Here is a 17,348-nt window from a genome sequence, read left to right as displayed (position 1 = left end):
CAGCGACGAAACGCGATTGTCGCGAGACATTGATCAAAAAGAGCCTCGCCGTTTTATGAACCGACAGATCAGACGCGATTAGAAGCGGAGGCTCAAACGAAACACGTCCCTTTTTATAACTACGCGAGTGCAGATTTTAGCGATGCACGCTGTGCATACCGATTCTTCTCTCGAGCGAGCAAAGAATACTTTAACGCGTCTCGTTCGTGTCTGTTTCTTCTCTGATCTAACATGCTTTTAGCGCGACACGTTCTAGATACAGATATTTCACGGTCGACCCGTCGCGATGGGGGACAGAATAAAAACGTAGATTTTTACGATGCTCGTAGGACACGTTTAGAGAGTTGTTGTAAACTGTATTGTAATTAGAGCGACGGATTCGTAGCGCGGAAACGCCGAACACTTGTACCATAATCGTGTATTCTCTGTAGTTTTTCATCGTTAGACGCTAAGGATAATTCTCCTGTTTTAAATAATCGACCAAACGGACTAACGTTATCTTCCAGAAAGCTTATGGTAAGACGACCGGCAATTTTCAATAAAGAGGCCTCGATACGACGAGACTTGCATCCAGGCATGTCTCGCGACAAGCGATCTGTAAATAGTCTCAAACCCATCGCTTATCGCAAAACACTTCAATGCAAGTCTCACCGTGTAGAGAGCATCTTAAAATTATATCGAGTACCGGAAACGCGATGAATCACATGCTTATTTAACACTTTGCAAACTGGAATTTCAAAAATTCTCCGGGATCCTGCACACCTTCAGTTTCGGCACATTGAGTTCAATTTTACGCCGCTAATTAAAAGTAAACGTAATTCGGAAACCACATTCGTTTCGAGCAATCGAAGAAGATTCAAAAATGAAAATTGCAAAGCTCTCCTGTGAGAAAAGAAAACACATATCGGTGTGGTTACGCGAAATTCTCGATGGCTATAATATTCTTCTCAGGCCAATTTCCGAAGGAATGGGCGCTGGAAACATCAAGAACCGCGATTTCCGGATCAAACGATACTTGACTTTCTATTCATACTTGTTCTCGATTTCTCGTGAAACGTACCGTTCACCTAGATAGTACAACAAGAGTAGAAGTTCCTCGCAAACGTTATTAAGAAGCGAGACTGTTCTTTCGATTGCAAAAAGACATCCAATTCAACCGAATAGAGAATTTAAACAGTTAGATGTAGCGCGACCGCGTCTGATAGAAACGACCGGAGCAGTTGCAAAACGATTTTAGAAACTTTTCAAAATTCACGCTTCCTACAGCTTGCGACGTGTGGCGATTTTTTCATGATGCCCTTCGATAAACTGGCACGATACGAAAGTATTCTCTGAAAACGGGAAATCGTAAACAGAGAAGCGTGAAGTAAACGTAGGAAACTGCGAAATACAATAAATACGGTTGCAACAGTCTTGGAAAAGCTAATAGAAAGAGAAAAGTAACGCTTGTGTTTCCGTGTCTGTCGTTTAAATTGTTTCGTTTTTCACCGGCCGGCGATATCGTCGAGATATCAATTAAATTCATACGACGAACAGTAATCTCGTCAACCTTTATTATTATCGCGATACTGTAACTTTGAAGCTAACAAGTTCGAAATAGAAAACGGATCATGTACTGTCTAAGCATGCGACTGAATAATCACCTGAAATTATTGTATATCGCGTAATACGGTAGAAGACGATAGTCAACGATTGTATAAAGTCTACGACATTTTCGAGCATTTGTTATATACATATATATACATACATGCATATATACATATAATATATACCTGTACACACACACCACAAACCAGGGTATATAAAAACGATTGCACAAACCAAATCGTGCAAATTCTTCTTGCAAAAAGAAATCGAAAAATCGCTTACCATTTAGCAATCTGAGACTTTGTTTTCGAGATATTAACAACATTTAAAATTTTTGTGTGCAAAGTGTCACGAACACGAGTTTCCCGTGTGTGAGTGGCGACAGTCTGATTGGGATATAGATAGCGCCTGTCGAGAATTACGTTAGTAAACATTAATTGCTTACATTTCGAAAACGAAGCCTCCGATCGTGAAGTGGCAAAAGATTTTTCGCATAAGGAATTTGTATGTTTCGGCTTGTCCTATCATTTATAAACACTATGTATGTATATATACGTATGTATGTATATGAATATGTATATGTATATGTGTATATATATATATGTATACTTGTAATAATTGATAAAACCAGGGTAAATATTACTATTATCTGTGTGTAATATTTAAATGCCACGTACGTATTTTCCATTCGTACGTCTCTGTAATAGCAATGCGTGTTTGCACTAACGAGATAGAAGAGGAAAATGTGTATTAAATGATAACGATAATAATAATAATAATAACAATAACGACAGACACGCCCGGCGACGCATTTATTGTAAATAACGGTAATAAAAACTATTATATTTAACAGACCCTCGATTCGTTTAGCAGGCTCGAACACATTTATGCAAATGCGTTGAGAGGATCAAGACTAAAAGAAGAAGAAAATTGTAAAGCATGTAACTCCGTAAACTGTCATAGATTTATATTACTCGTTATCGCTCCTGCCTATTCGCAATTTTTAACTGTAATATCTTATAAACTCGTTGGACCAAGTCGTTGTGAGCACTAGTCCATGAATTTAGACACGTTTCTAGACGGTTTCTGATCGTTGTCAAAACGCTCGCCGGTTTTCGCGCTCGAGCAGAAATTTTCTGGTAGCTTGTGTCGCGAATACCGATTCTTCTAACGACTGAAATTACGCTGCATGAAGAATTTTTGTGTTTCATGGTAATCCGATTACCAAAATTGTATTGTTTAAACATTCTTTGAAATACGTTACAGTTGCCTAATATTTGGATAGCATACTGCTATATTTGTTGTATTAAATGTTATTGAAACAATAGATCGATTCTTTTTATATCGTATCGAGTTATTTATTTTAATTTATAAAAAAAGAAATTACAAAGATATCGTGATCGATTAATACTATGATTATTTACGATAACCGGTCTCATGATTTGTAAATAACGACGGAATGCAGGCTACTAGAGACGCGCTCGACTCATCGATGGTGGACGCGACGCTCACATCGACAAGGCTTGTAAAACGGAAGACTATTTCGTAGACGTCGAAATGTTTCTTGAATTTGACTGTCGTTGCGTCTCGCGAATCGCTCCGATAAGATCGTGGAAAAAAAGGCAAATTGCAATCAGTTTCGAACACGAGACCGTGACACAATGAATTTTCTTAACGAATGTAGTATTTTTCAATGCACCCGTTTAATTTCTATAACATAAGCGCCTACGGAAACCTCGAATTAATTGAAATACGTATATTCGCCAACACGCCAATGGTTGCACTCTTTGTACATATAATAACGTTGAACGGCGAGCAAGTTACTATTGTCATATGGTACATGTACATATTCATATATACTGATAGATCGACGATAATAACGTTACGATTACTACAAAGTGAATGTTGCCTTTTGTCACGTTGGTTAATTGTAACCAAGAGACAAAAACAAAAAAAAAAAAGAACAAATATTGATGAACTATGTACGATTGTATTAACAACTAATAACAATTACTATCTATTGTATTACGAGTACTAATTAACAATTACTGCGTACAATATGGAGATTCGTATGATTGTAAATGATATGTGTTGCGTTGATATGTATCGCGTCCCTGGATTGAATTGGGGGCTGTGAAAATAAATCAACCAGACACTTTGTTGGCCTTCTATATTGCCCTGACACACAGGAATATTAATATATGGGTCGACCGAGTGATGTCTTTTTAATAAACACTAGTGCCTGATGTTTCACAAATTTCAGTTATCTTCATTTATTTTTCATTCACAGATATGGTATAAATACTAATTCTATTTTCACGGAGACGGAATTAGTGGTCAGCGAGCATGTATGATTCGATTCCATCAGCCAGTCTTTACTGAAACAGATACATTAGCCGACGAGACAACTTCTTTCGACGGTTTACAAGCGAACAGCGAACGGGTTCGAGATATCGTTCGAATCGGTTCGAGATATCGTTACTCTGTAGTGCTGATAGAATGAATTTCTTCCGCGTGCGCAATGGTTGGCACAATTTTTATCGCGGAAGAAACAATGGTGTTTGACGGTCCGTGAAAGAAGTACATCCTAAATCCAGCTGCTAGCAAAAGATGCATCCCAAGAATTACCGCTATATATATCATTCTATATTTCCCTAAAAATTGACCAGTTCTCTATCAGGTAATTTCATCATCATAGCCATTTCATTAATAGTTTCCTACACGAGCAATATTTCGATATATTGGACTACAATTTCGGAAGAATACTGCGATTTTTTACCTTCTATTACAGGCATCAAAGATCTTAATAAAACTCCACCAGACAAAGCAGTTGCTATTACTACTAAACTCCATTGTAACCATCCAATTTGTATTGTCCAGAGAAAGGCTACAGGGACATAGATGGCTAGAGAGTAACCATAAAGACACAGGAGTTCTAAGAGGCCTGGTGTTGTGTAAGACTGAAATAAAAGCATCTTTTTGTAGATTATTACAAGTATTATCTGTAAATACAAAAGAACAACATCAAACCTCGATTAATTCTTCTTCTGTGTCTCTTGTGCTAGTGGTCCATTTCAAGGCACCCCATAATGTCATTGGTAACAGCCAAGCATACAAAAATATACAAGTAGCAGCATATGATACAATGTGAAATTCATACCTCCAGTGATATTTCCCTGAATTGGCAGTTTGCAAGTAATCAGCCAAATTGCCACTAACTGCTATAGAAAATACCAATGTGACACAAATCCAGAATGGACCATAGAGATCAGGATTAGGTCTTATGTGAGAAATTAAATAGTTTTCACTGCCATGTGGAATCATAGATCTTTTGATTCTTTCTACAACATCATTTGTGTTCACATTAAAGAATTTCTGATAATACTCTATTGTCCAAAAGCTACGTTGCAATGCATCTGAGGAAGGAAAAACACGACTCGGAAAAAATGTACAAATGTCTTCTACCTTAAATTTATATCTTCAAAATATCATTGTCAAATTGTCAAACCTTCGCTTTTATCGGGCATCCCTTGCAGATCCTCGATAATGCCGATGCCCGTCGCGTCATTGGATAGGTTATTAAATGTTTGATGACTGGATGCATGGACATTTAATTGTGCCTGACCAATGTTCCCTTCGTGATGTATCGAAGGAAAATCTTGAAAGGAAATGAACTGTTGCTCGTTAGCTTGCGTTTGACTTCCATCCATAGCTACTATTTTACACCTTTTCTCGTCAATTTGACAACTGGCAGACACACATAACACATAACAACTACTTACGTGTTATCATACTCGGTTGATAATCATCCAGTCATCAACAGCACCATCTAGAAATCATCGCTAGTATCGCAGACGAGCCATAGAATAAATCGAACCATCTTGGTTCCCGCAAACCGAGAACAGAAAAACGCATTGAATGTCCGGTTTGCATATTTTGTACTCTTTATAAATGCAAAAGTGCAATTGTAGCTATGTTTAAAATAATTAATGATCGCCAAACTCAATTATAATTACTGCCATTCTCTTTGCACTGTGATCGTATTCTTTTCTGGATTGGTAACGTCGACTGTGACACGAAAATGCATTGGATGATAGATCTATATTGTATCTGATTCATGATTTATCAAATTATGGTATATACTATCCTATATCAGATCACGTATACGTGAACTTGTAGAGTTTCTCGGAGAGTCGACAAAGACAAACTGACACTCGTCCTCTTCCTCGATTCTCCGAAGCTCACTGTCCTATACCCTTCGTATGTAGTTATGTGGTAGCGGTAGCAGTTGATCGACTCGGATTGACAGTTCGAACAACACAAACGCAAGAATTATTTTAAACACAGTCTAATACCGAGCCAGTCTTTCATTATAACATTTATTAACAATGTATTCCATTTTGTAAGATCAGTAGATTTATAAAAAAAGGTAAAGTATACTTTTGAAATTGTTTGCTTTTAGGCGCGTACTTTTCCTGGAAGTATACAAACTTTCGTTGCTTTAGTTTTGTATATTGACAATAAAATTATTAATCGCGGTGTTACATATGAGAATAATTGTTATTTGTAAAGGTAGCTGAGTATTATTTATTGTTTAACAGGTTAGGTGATACTGGTCTCGCGAAATTGTGTTGGCGGCGACCACGTATTGGAACAATGATACAACGATCTACCAAACTACTGAGACTCCTTTATAATACTAGCCGCTATAATAACGATTGTTTGTACATTTTTCAAGTAGGATATGCTAAGAGGTGTGCCAGTACTTTGTTAACACACAATCATAATACAAAATGCAAGTTAAGCATTATTACGTACGGTCAGGAGATTTTTGGTACCAAAATAAGGGGGCATTCAGAAGAATGGAAATGGATACTAATTACAATGACAAGGTCAATTTCTGTTGTTGCAAAGATGCAGAAAGACAAATCTGGGAACCTGGTTAAAAAGCCAGAGGATCAATCACAACATACAATAATAGAATTAAAAGAAGAGAATTTAGGTCAATTGAAAGAAAGAAAATTAGATGTCAAACCTGTTTCTACTGTAGATAATCAAAGTAATAAACAGAAACAACAAGATCATACAGTAGAAGGTATAACAAATGTTTATATAAAGGATGACCTTTTTTATTAAGTCTTTTGTTTCTTTGATTTCTATTCAAATTGTCCTTTGTATTAAATCGTTTTTTTTAGTAAAAAAGAAAATGAAAGTTGACAGAGGTACACAGTCTTTAGAGCGTAACTTTATCACACCAGTTAGAGCTATGTCTGATTTTTTATTGAAGCCTTCAGATCTTGAAAATTTACCAAAGACAAAACGAAGATCGCCATACGAATTTGAACCACCAATAACTGTTTATTGGAGAAAAGATGTTGAAGCCAAGTAAAATGATGTTAATACTAATTTTAAGATTATACAAATTTCGTATTAATATTCAGTAAACTTGGTTTATTTTTAGAGCATTGGAAGTGTGGGGATCACGTGAAGCCTTAACAAAGAAGCTACTAAAAAAGGAACTTGAACAAAAAACGTATCAGCAAAGTAAGGATAATGTATCTATTTGTACTACATAATTTTCGAAATACTTTAAATTGAGATTGAAAATAAATTTTACAGGAATAATTGTTGCATATTTTATTATCATGAATATCTTCTTCATAAACTAACTGGTATAAACATTGCAACCTGCTTTTCGTCCTAGATATATTTACCGTCAAACGAAGACTGAGAGATTATAGGCGAGAAATGGGCAGCAAAACAACCGAATTCATTCAAGAACAAGAAGGTCTTTTTGGAAGATCTGGTAAAGTGGTTTTAACTGCAATTGTAATGTAAGTTTTGTCGTCTTACCAGCGTTTAATGAAATTTCGTTATTTAACTAATAAATTATTTCTTTATCCAGCAATGCTTGTAATTTCTTGTGCAAACTATGCGCATGTGTCTTTACTGGCTCGCATAGTATGTTTGCGGAATGCGTACATTCGGCTGCAGATACTTGTAATCAATTAATATTGGCATATGGAATTTATAAATCTGTACAAGTAAGTGTATGCACGAATTCGTACTACATACATGCAGTTAAGATAAAAAATGCCTGAATATTTAATTTATGTAAAATATTTCAGAATCCTAATCCTGATCATCCATATGGATACACAAACATGAAATACGTTTCGTCTTTAATATCCGGTGTTGGTATCTTCTGCGTTGGTGCTGGTTTATCAATTTATCACGGAATTCATGGCCTAATAAATCCGTCACTGGTAGAACCATTCTACTGGGCATATTGTGTCCTAGGTGGTTCTTTAGTATCTGAGGGAGCGACGTTATTAGTGGCAATTCAATCGATAAAAAAAGGAGCAGAAGAAAAGCAGCGAACATTTAAAGAATACGTATTAGGAGGACAAGATCCTTCTGTAAATGTCGTGCTTCTGGAAGATTTTGCATCTGTAAATATTTAGTAACTAAAGCAAACTCAACGCGAACGAATACAGTAGCGCCCACTTAAGTACCCGCATTTTTGCCCACTTAAACGTCCGCGGTTATTCTTGGAAGCCAAGCGGCGTGTCGAGCATAACTTGACGCCGGTCGTTATCGATACATTGTACATATGGTTTCGGGTGCCAACTATTGTATCTCACTCGCACTTATCCTCTTTCCTTATCTCCGTTGAATTCTGAGAAACCGGCCCCGAGCACGGACGCTTAAGTGGGTACTACTGTATTTCGCTATAAATGTTATTTTAAAAATAATAGGTGGTCGGTATTACTACCGCAACAGTCTGCATGAGTTTAACTTCTTACACGGGAAATTCAATGTATGATGCTATCGGGTCCATATTGGGTGGTTTTCTTCTTGGTGGAGTAGCAGCGTTTATAATTAAGACAAATACTGCTGCTTTAATCGGGAGAAGTATATCTCAAGAAGATCTTGATAAGATAAACACAGAATTAGAATCAGACATAATGGTAATATTCCCTTATTTGTATTACTATGAATATAGAAATAAAAAGTTTTCTACTGATTAACTGCCTATCAGGTTCGAGCTATTTACGATGTTAAAGGTATCGATATGGGCAATAATTTAGTTCGATACAAGGCCGAAATCGATTTTGATGGAAAAGAATTAACGAGGTGCTACCTTGATAAAAACGATATTGTTGCAATGTTGGAGGTACAGAAGCTTTTGTGAAACCTTTATGAATCGGCACGCTATTCTGAAAATTGTTGCACTTCCAGGAAGTACGAACTATGGAAAATATCGACGAGGTGGAGACATTTCTTCTAAAACATGGTGAAGGTATCGTGGATATGGTTGGTGGAGAGATAGATAGGATGGAATTAAAATTAAAGGTATTTTGCAAAGATCCCATCGATATTTTTTGTTATGAGGTTATAATTTCTTATCACTTAGTGCTAATTTGTAACGTTTTTTGTATTTTAATGGTATTTATAGAAGAAACATCCAGAGATTCGACATTGCGACCTGGAGATCTTGTAAACGCTTTTGTACTGGAACACAAAAGCATACATGGAACAAATTTTAATGTAAATAATGTGTATTAATAATCATGACGCAATTTGCGTTGCATTAACAGCGTTATTTATATAGAGATAGTACAGGGGTCTACGTTGATGAACAGAAAAAAAAAATAAAGCGAATAAGTTCGAATCTCATGTTTCATAATTGTACAGTTGGTGAAACTCATTCGTATCGCATGAGGGAACAGTTACAAAGTCCGTCTACCCTTTCTCCTTTACAATACTTTATAATGATTTATCTATCCAATAAACAGATTATTATTTATTGAGTACCTTAATATACCTTAATAAATAAAAGAATAATATCAACATGTGGCGCAATCTATCACTAACCCAGACCTAACCCATGACAACAAAGCATCAAACAATTTGAAATTGATCGGACAGGCTACCTAAATGTAAACAACATGGCAGATTAGATGAATATACTATTGCACGTAAAAAATACCGCCTTATGAATCGATACTTTGACAATGCGTCATTGCAACATTTGTACAGAAAGTTAGGCGATTAGCCTTTTCTATTAGTCTTAAAATACCTTCATTTTAAAAGATGTCAACTGAAAAGGTAGGTTATGCGTTAACATACTTCTTATTGGAATCTTTATTCACCTTTTTATCACATTATTAGGAAGAGTTATCATTCCAGACTATTATTATCCAAATACTTTACGTATTTACGTTTTTACAAAGTACATAATAGAGGAATTTTCTTGTTTGAAATATGTACTAAACTGTCAAATTTTTTAATGTAGGTCCTTTATCAGTTATATCAACCTCATGGTACTGGTACTGTGTTTATTACTTGGCGTCCTGGTAATAGTACTCATTTAGCAACAACTGGTTATGATTCTTCAGTTGCTATTTTTGATAGACAAGGAGATTTACAAGAACGTATTCAGATTTCTGGTTTGTGTACTGGTTTTGGATGGGATTCTGATGGTGATTTATTGGCTATTATATCACAAAATTCTTTTACCATCACATTATGGGATGCAACAACTGGGAAAAAGTCACAAATAGATGCTGGTGTAAGAGATGGCTTGACATGTATAATGTGGGCAAAGAGAAATTGCTTATTAGCTGTTGGAACACAGAAAGGAAATTTGGTACTTTACGATCATATAAATGCTAAGTATGATATTGTACTTCTTTAGTAATTAGCATAGAATATTTTTACATATTATCATGCACGAAAATATATTGATTTTTTGGTTAATAAACAGGAGAATACCAATTTTGGGAAAGCATAAAAAACGTATAACTTGTGGTGCTTGGTCTTATGAGGGTCTTCTTGCTTTGGCAAGTGAAGACAAGGTTTTAACTATTAGTACTAGCGACGGCGATACACGACGCGAAATATCGCTACAGGGTGATCCATCTGAAATTCAGTTTAATGAAATGAAGATGGATCATAGGATTGGGGGTGAAAATACAGTATGAATCGTTTTTTAACTATTATCAAACATACTATTATCGCGCTTATGTATTTAAAATATTAATTTTATGCTACCTAATAGGTATCTCTTATTATTAGTAAAACCACATTGTTCCTGTATAATATTTTGGATCCAGAGAATCCTATTGAATTAGCTTTTCAAAAACGTTATGGTCCCATTATAACTTATAAATGGTAAGGTATATTATACAAATGAATTTAAGTACAATAATTATTATATTTATCAATAATTAAAATTTCTACGGAAATTCAGGTACGGCGACGGTTATATATTAGTTGGTTTTGAAACTGGGCATTTTACTGCAATATCTACACATATTAAAGAGGTTGGACAAGAACTATTTCAAGTTAAGAATCATAAAGATTCTTTAACTGACTTAGCAATAAGTCAGGTCATAGGAAAAATTGCTACATGCGGAGATACTACTATAAAAATACATAGTCTGCAAAATTTAGAAGAAACTGAACAATTAATCACAATAAGCGGCGAAACTGGAATTAGTAAAATAGAATGGTCGACGGATGGATCAATGATAGCAGCCGTGACTTACACTGGCAACGTTTTTGTCTATTTAATACAAATTCCGAAATTATTTAGCGTTTGTGGAAATAAAATAGCTTTACTTACTAGTTTAACAGAAGTTGCAGTACATCTCTATATGTTAGACAAGGTACAGTAGTGTCCACTTAAGTGACCGTACTTTTGCCCACTTAAATGTCCGCGGTTATCCCCACTTGATACTTGACGCCGGTCGTTATCGATACATTGTATATATGGTTTCGGGTGCCAGCTATTGTATCTCACTCGCATTTATCCTTTTCTTATCTCCGTTGAATTCTGAAAAGTAACTATGCCCACTTAAACGACCGCGGCCGGTCCCGAGCGCGAACATTTAAGTGGGCACTACTGTATATCAAATATTAAAGACAGCAAAAAAAGCAACAGACTACATAAAGCTATGTACATAAATTTAAAACTACTTCCCAGGTGAAACCAGAACCAATAATGATTAATACTATAATAGAACCATCGGTATTAGCAGTGGGACCTATGCATGTGGCAGTGGGTTTAAATAATAGAGCATTGTTTTGGGACTTATCTGAGAATCCTTATAATACTACTGTACACTTCGAACGAGATTATTTAGCAACAATAGATAGTATACGATTGAATGAAACCTATGTCTCAGTTTTATTTGATGGAAAATTGCAGTTGCATATGGTAGCAAATTAAATAAAAAACAATTAGAAGTTTATGTCAAAATATATTAATAATTTTATTATATGTATATTATTATAGATTAAAGTTGATCAATCTTTAACAAAAGACGGAAAAGACACAAAAATGTTTCCAGACTTAAATGCTTCAGATTTTAGAATAACGTGCCATGCCCTTAGTACAGATTTTCTTATCTATGCTAGCGATGTAAGTTATTTAAAATGTATAAAAGTCTAAACATATAATGAACAGACTAATCTACATTTATGGTATATTTAGATGGGTCACATAATCTACTTTTGCCTTGAAGTTTTCAATCAGTCTATAGAACATATACACAATACGGGTATAAACGAAATCTATTTAGATGCAAATGGGACACAATTATGTTTTATAGATAATAAATCTGATGCTTATGTATATAATCCTATGCAAGAAATTGTGTTACAAATACCCGATTGCCCGGATTGCATACAGGGTATAATTTGGGATCAGAATATTTTGGAACGTAATATATTTGCCGTATACAATAAAAATATTATTGTTACGTACATATTTGTAAAATATTTTATCGAAGGTGGGTCAAAAATGAAAAATAAAATAATTACGGTAAATATGTTAAAAATGGTTTGCAAACAGGTACAAAAGTCGTTAGGATAAATACAACAAAACTACCGTCTGAAACACTACCGTTATTAATGTATTCCGGAGAATTAACATTAAGCTCAATAAATAATAAATTTATTCAAATTACATTATCTTCGCACGAAGATATTGGGAATATTGTGGAATCTACAAAAAAGAAAGAAATTTTGGAGAATCAGATTTTGTGTAGAAGGTAAATATTCGAGTTTTCTATTAATTTGATGAAAATAAAATACATATTTATTGTATCTCAGATTTCAACAAGCATGGAACACTTGCGAGAAAATTAATGAAAAAGAATCATGGTTAAAGTTAGGGGAAAGTGCCATTGTAAACTTAAACATTGATTTCGGTAAATTTCGTTATTATTATACACTATAAAAAATATATAGATTATATAAATATTTTATTCCTGAGTAATTATTTTTTATTATAGCCATTCGCGTCTATCGTTATATAGAAGATGCTTCGATGGTTTGGGCATTACAAAACATGGAAAATATAGATGAGTTATCACTATTATGTGGTCATGCATGTATCTTACTTGGTGACTATAATCAAGCAGAACAATTTTTTTTGCAATCTTCGGAACCAGTGCAAGCACTGTATTTAAGGAGAGACTTGATGCAATGGGAACAAGCGCTGAATTTAGCGCAGAAACTAAAAGCTGATGAAATTCCTTACATCGCTAGAGAATATGCTCAGCAGTTGGAATTTATGTAAAAGTTTTATATACAATGTATAAATTGTGTATGTTTGAAAAATATGAAAGATTGCATTTTGTTTTTTCAGAGGTAATTATCCAAAAGCTTTAACAAACTATGAACGTGGATTGGTAGATAATAATACTTCGTCTAACAACTCCGTACATAATCCACACCATCGTAATCTGTGTCTTGCCGGAATTGCAAGAATGTCTATAAGATGTGGTGACAGTAGAAGAGGAGTGAGCTTAGCAATGGACAACGAAAGTTCGAGGCAATTGCGAAAAGAATGTGCAGAAATATTAGAATCAATGAAGGTATGTGTAATCATACATACACAATCTATATATGTGCTTTTACAATTTACATACTTTTACAGCAATTTAACGAAGCTGCATTATTATATGAAAAAACTGAATACTTTGACAAAGCAGCATCTGCATATATAAAATTAAAGAATTGGCAGAAAGTTGGACAACTTTTGCCACAAGTATCATCTTCCAAAATTAGTATACAATATGCAAAAGCCAAAGAAGCTGAAGGCAGATATGAAGAAGCAGCTAAAGCATACGAGACGGCAAAAGATTACGAAAATATAATAAGAATTAATCTGGAATATTTAAACAATCCTGGTAATTTAATTATTGTTAAAACATTTTATATAGTACATTTAATTCAATCACGTTTTAAGTATGTACTATAATTGTATATTTATAGCGCGAAGTGTGGAAGTGGTACAGCAAACTAAAAGTATAGAAGGAGCCAAAATGGTTGCAAAATATTTTCAAAAAATGAACGATTATAATTCAGCGATCAAGTTTTTAATCTTATCGACTTGTCACGACGAAGCTTTTCAGTTAGCCAATCAACATGGGAAAATGGAATTGTATGGAGAAATTTTGATAAATACAGTTGACGATAGCAACGCACGGAAGGAAGACTTTAGAAGTCTTGCAATGCATTTCGAGTCTCAAAAAAATAATCTTTTGGCAGGAAAATATTATTTTCACGCTAAAGAATATCAAAAGGCATTACGACATTTATTGAAAGCTGCTCAATTAATGGCAGACGAAAATGAGGTTTTCACACTAGCTATCGATACAGTCGCTTCCTCAAAAGACGATAAACTAGCGAATCAACTAATAGATTTCTTATTGGATGGAGACGGATTACCAAAGGTAGCATTACGACCTTGTAACAATATATAACAAGGTAATAATTTTTTATTACATATTTATATTTTCATAGGATCCAAAATATCTATTTCGACTCTATATGGCCAGAAAACAATATAGAGAAGCTGCAAAGACAGCAATCATAATTGCAAACGAAGAACAAACGAATGGTTTGTTTTTATGGTGTATTTATTTATCATATCATTTTCAAGAACAGCGTGTATCGTGTAATAAATTATTTTCAGGAAATTACAGAAATGCTCACGATGTTCTGTTTAGTATGTATCAAGAATTAAAGAGAAATAAGATCAATATACCATTAGAGATGCAAAATAACTTAAGACTTTTGCATTCGTATATCCTTGTACGACTTCATGTAAAAAAAAATGATCATTTGCGCGGTGCTCGCATGTTAATTAGAGTAGCCAACAATATTTCGAAATTTCCATCACGTTAGTAAACAAAAAATGAAGTAGTTTGCAATAACATGAAAAGTGGTATAGACTTATTGCAATAAAAATATTATTTTAGATATTGTTCCAATTTTGACTTCTACTGTAATAGAATGTCAAAGAGCTGGATTAAAAAATGCGGCGTTTAATTTTGCTGCTATGTTAATGCGTCCAGAATACAGAAATCAAATTGATGCTAAGTACAGTAAAAAAATTGAAGCAATTGTGAGGAAACCACCAAAATCAAAAGATAACGAAATTGAAGATGAACCTTTAACTCCATGTCCTTATTGCAAAAGTAAACTACTTGAAACAGAGATTACTTGTGATAAGTGCAAAAATGCGATACCTTTTTGTATAGCTACAGTTAGTTTTCATCAATACTTCTATATCTATTATGAAATATAATGTATTCCTTTTTAAATATGGGATAACTTTTAGGGACGACATATTGTTGAAGATGATTTCACAACATGTCCCCAATGTGATTTTCCTGCCATAAGAAGTGAATTTATACGGTATATACATATATATATATGTGTGTCATTTTATATTAAATATAAGTCTATTAAATAATATATAATTTTATCATACTTCATTACATCAGGATCGTCGAGTATGAAGGAACATGTCCAATGTGTTCGGAAAAAGTAGACGTGAACACAATTTCGTCAACTCTTAACATTCATCCTTATCTTGATTTTCAAGATGAAAAAGTTTCAGGGAAGGCTTAATCATTTTTATTTATACGTGTATATCGATTTCGAATTTGAACCAATATTTTCATTTAATTACGAAAATGTATTATACGATATGGATAAGCATACTTCGTTACAAATGCAAAGTATAATTATCGAATTATTCTTATGAAACGGTGCCGTCCAATATGAGTACAATGCAACTAAGTACAAGTAGTTTAGTCATAGAGCATCTATGAAACTTGTGCACGAGTCAAACAATGCTCACGTATAGAAATATAATATGTAGTATTGTCTTAAATAAACTAGTCTCAAGTAATTATTGATTCACTCAATTCTATCATCGCTGTCGCATTTGCGACACTTTTTATTATTATCATTCTTTATATTGGAATCATTTGTCTACTAGATATGAACGTTTGCACGTTATATAACTTATAAAAATTCCTTTGCGTACAATTTCGGGAAAGCTAATTGAATCATAAATATCGTGAAAATATAATGCGAAGTAAAAGCGACACCTAACATAGTACGCTTCACTTAAAACTCGCATATCAATTCTTGCACAAACACATCATAACTGATCGCAACACGTACAGGAAGAATGACAACACGGCATGACTTTGAAAAATTGAAACTAAATAATGACACATTAAATTTTACGACTTAATATTTAAACAAATGATCTAGATTTCTTTTAAAATGTTACTGATTAACGCAATTCTTTCGCGATCGTTTAATTCGCATTAATTTCAATATATTGATTTTGTTAAAATAAATTCAATTCGTGCGAGTACGAGATTGGAATCTGTAATAGTTTCACGTTTATAACCATTGAGAACCATTCGTTTGAAGAAATAAACTGAATTAATTGATAAACAATTAGTAACATGTGTCGTCTTACATTACAATAAAACAATTTTCATACCATTTTTATTCATACCGATCTTTCATTAAGGTTTATGCATATCGCACGACGAATTTTGTTCGAATTACGATCAAATACGTTACTATTATCAACGTTCAGAAGTACTTATGACGTAAATGTAGTTTTTATTTTAATAGTAACAATAATATTAAAGTTTGTTCAATACGTACATACTTACGACTATCACTTCTTTCACATATGATGTAACCGAAGAATGTCAAAGTTATCAATGTTTTTAGATTACATTTTTTACTTGCAAAGTATTGCATCAAACATACAAAACAACACACTCCAGTCTAGGTAACTTATAAGAACAGTTCAGCAACCCCATAATTCAAAAAGAGAAATTTTGAGTTATTTTTATTATCGGTCACACAGATCGTTCCTTCAGGGTGAAAACACCCTTTATGTGAAGATAAATAATTCCTCATTTATCTATACCTATATCTTTAGATCCACAGTAGATACACAAAAATGGTTAGAATACGAATTTAATAGATTGTTTGCTTTCTAAAGAGACACTATTAAAAGGAAACGATTTTAGGTTTAAATAAAGCGATTCCCCACTATCGACGCGTAAAATAATTAGAATATTTCATCTCGTTGAAACCTCATTATAAATGAAGATGGTATGTTAACCTTATCAAACAACATGGTTTGTAAATAACTTTAACTGGTATGTGCATCTTGCACATCCCTGTTGCACTTCGAACGATGCGTCATCTGTTATTTTATGCATTATCAATTATATCATGTAGATATAATTGTTCTCAAGAGGGAATCTTTTTATTTCAATCAAAAATTCGTATTGTTTTAATAGCATTTTCTTAGAAAACATAAAAAAGTATTAAGCTTTTATTTTAACCTTTTGTTTATCGTTACTATAGTTTTAAAGATATACAGATAAAAAGAGAAACACCTATTTACGCATGGAGGT

General features: G+C 33.8%; 3 protein-coding genes across 5 annotated transcripts; 2 read left to right on the top strand and 1 right to left on the bottom strand.

Annotated features, from left to right (window-relative positions):
- Positions 1–3,830: 3,830 nt before the first annotated feature.
- LOC143340878 (protein YIPF1) lies at positions 3,831–5,606 on the bottom strand. The gene is made up of 4 exons (XM_076763262.1): positions 5,096–5,606; positions 4,618–5,003; positions 4,367–4,547; positions 3,831–4,241 (listed from the first exon to the last, which is right to left on the bottom strand). Exons 1-4 carry the CDS (start codon positions 5,295–5,297, stop codon positions 4,066–4,068), a joined length of 945 nt encoding a protein of 314 aa, XP_076619377.1. The 5' UTR covers positions 5,298–5,606; the 3' UTR covers positions 3,831–4,065.
- Positions 5,607–5,778: 172 nt separating this feature from the next.
- Znt49b (solute carrier family 30 member 9) lies at positions 5,779–9,443 on the top strand. The gene is made up of 11 exons (XM_076763254.1): positions 5,779–6,016; positions 6,189–6,682; positions 6,783–6,972; positions 7,049–7,131; positions 7,292–7,421; positions 7,493–7,631; positions 7,716–8,039; positions 8,346–8,558; positions 8,630–8,764; positions 8,830–8,943; positions 9,047–9,443. Exons 2-11 carry the CDS (start codon positions 6,244–6,246, stop codon positions 9,089–9,091), a joined length of 1,812 nt encoding a protein of 603 aa, XP_076619369.1. The 5' UTR covers positions 5,779–6,016; positions 6,189–6,243; the 3' UTR covers positions 9,092–9,443.
- Positions 9,444–9,561: 118 nt separating this feature from the next.
- Oseg6 (intraflagellar transport protein Oseg6) lies at positions 9,562–17,105 on the top strand. 3 transcript variants are annotated; one of them, XM_076763241.1, is made up of 19 exons: positions 9,562–9,699; positions 9,887–10,266; positions 10,358–10,568; positions 10,652–10,764; positions 10,844–11,261; positions 11,579–11,812; positions 11,891–12,016; positions 12,089–12,386; positions 12,449–12,647; positions 12,709–12,806; positions 12,891–13,173; positions 13,247–13,475; positions 13,538–13,790; positions 13,876–14,336; positions 14,407–14,503; positions 14,579–14,785; positions 14,865–15,151; positions 15,227–15,303; positions 15,393–17,105. In XM_076763241.1, exons 1-19 carry the CDS (start codon positions 9,685–9,687, stop codon positions 15,517–15,519), a joined length of 4,113 nt encoding a protein of 1,370 aa, XP_076619356.1. In that variant the 5' UTR covers positions 9,562–9,684; the 3' UTR covers positions 15,520–17,105. The 3 variants fall into 3 exon arrangements, with proteins under 3 accessions (XP_076619356.1, XP_076619355.1, XP_076619357.1); XM_076763240.1 differs by having other exon boundaries at positions 14,407–14,785; XM_076763242.1 differs by lacking the exon at positions 9,562–9,699 and having other exon boundaries at positions 10,133–10,240; positions 14,407–14,785.
- Positions 17,106–17,348: the final 243 nt, after the last annotated feature.

The sequence above is a fragment of the Colletes latitarsis genome, chromosome 4 (assembly GCF_051014445.1).
Source record: "Colletes latitarsis isolate SP2378_abdomen chromosome 4, iyColLati1, whole genome shotgun sequence".
NCBI lineage: Eukaryota > Metazoa > Arthropoda > Insecta > Hymenoptera > Colletidae > Colletes > Colletes latitarsis.
The sequence above is the reverse complement of the archived record's forward strand: the minus strand, read 5'-3'. Positions and strand labels throughout refer to the sequence as shown.

Coding starts and splice junctions, on each gene's coding strand:
- LOC143340878 (XM_076763262.1), bottom strand. CDS start 5,297: ATGGATGGAAGTCAAACGCAAGCTAACGAGCAACAGTTCATTTCCTTT. Junction 4,548..4,617: donor CAGAAGAAGAATTAATCGAG/GTTTGATGTTGT, acceptor CTTTTATTTCAG/TCTTACACAACACCAGGCCT. Junction 4,242..4,366: donor TTTGATGCCTGTAATAGAAG/GTAAAAAATCGC, acceptor GTCAATTTTTAG/GGAAATATAGAATGATATAT.
- Znt49b (XM_076763254.1), top strand. CDS start 6,244: ATGATACAACGATCTACCAAACTACTGAGACTCCTTTATAATACTAGC. Junction 7,132..7,291: donor ACAAAAAACGTATCAGCAAA/GTAAGGATAATG, acceptor TTTTCGTCCTAG/ATATATTTACCGTCAAACGA. Junction 7,632..7,715: donor GAATTTATAAATCTGTACAA/GTAAGTGTATGC, acceptor AAAATATTTCAG/AATCCTAATCCTGATCATCC.
- Oseg6 (XM_076763240.1), top strand. Junction 12,807..12,890: donor AAACTTAAACATTGATTTCG/GTAAATTTCGTT, acceptor TTTTTATTATAG/CCATTCGCGTCTATCGTTAT. Junction 13,174..13,246: donor GCTCAGCAGTTGGAATTTAT/GTAAAAGTTTTA, acceptor TTGTTTTTTCAG/AGGTAATTATCCAAAAGCTT.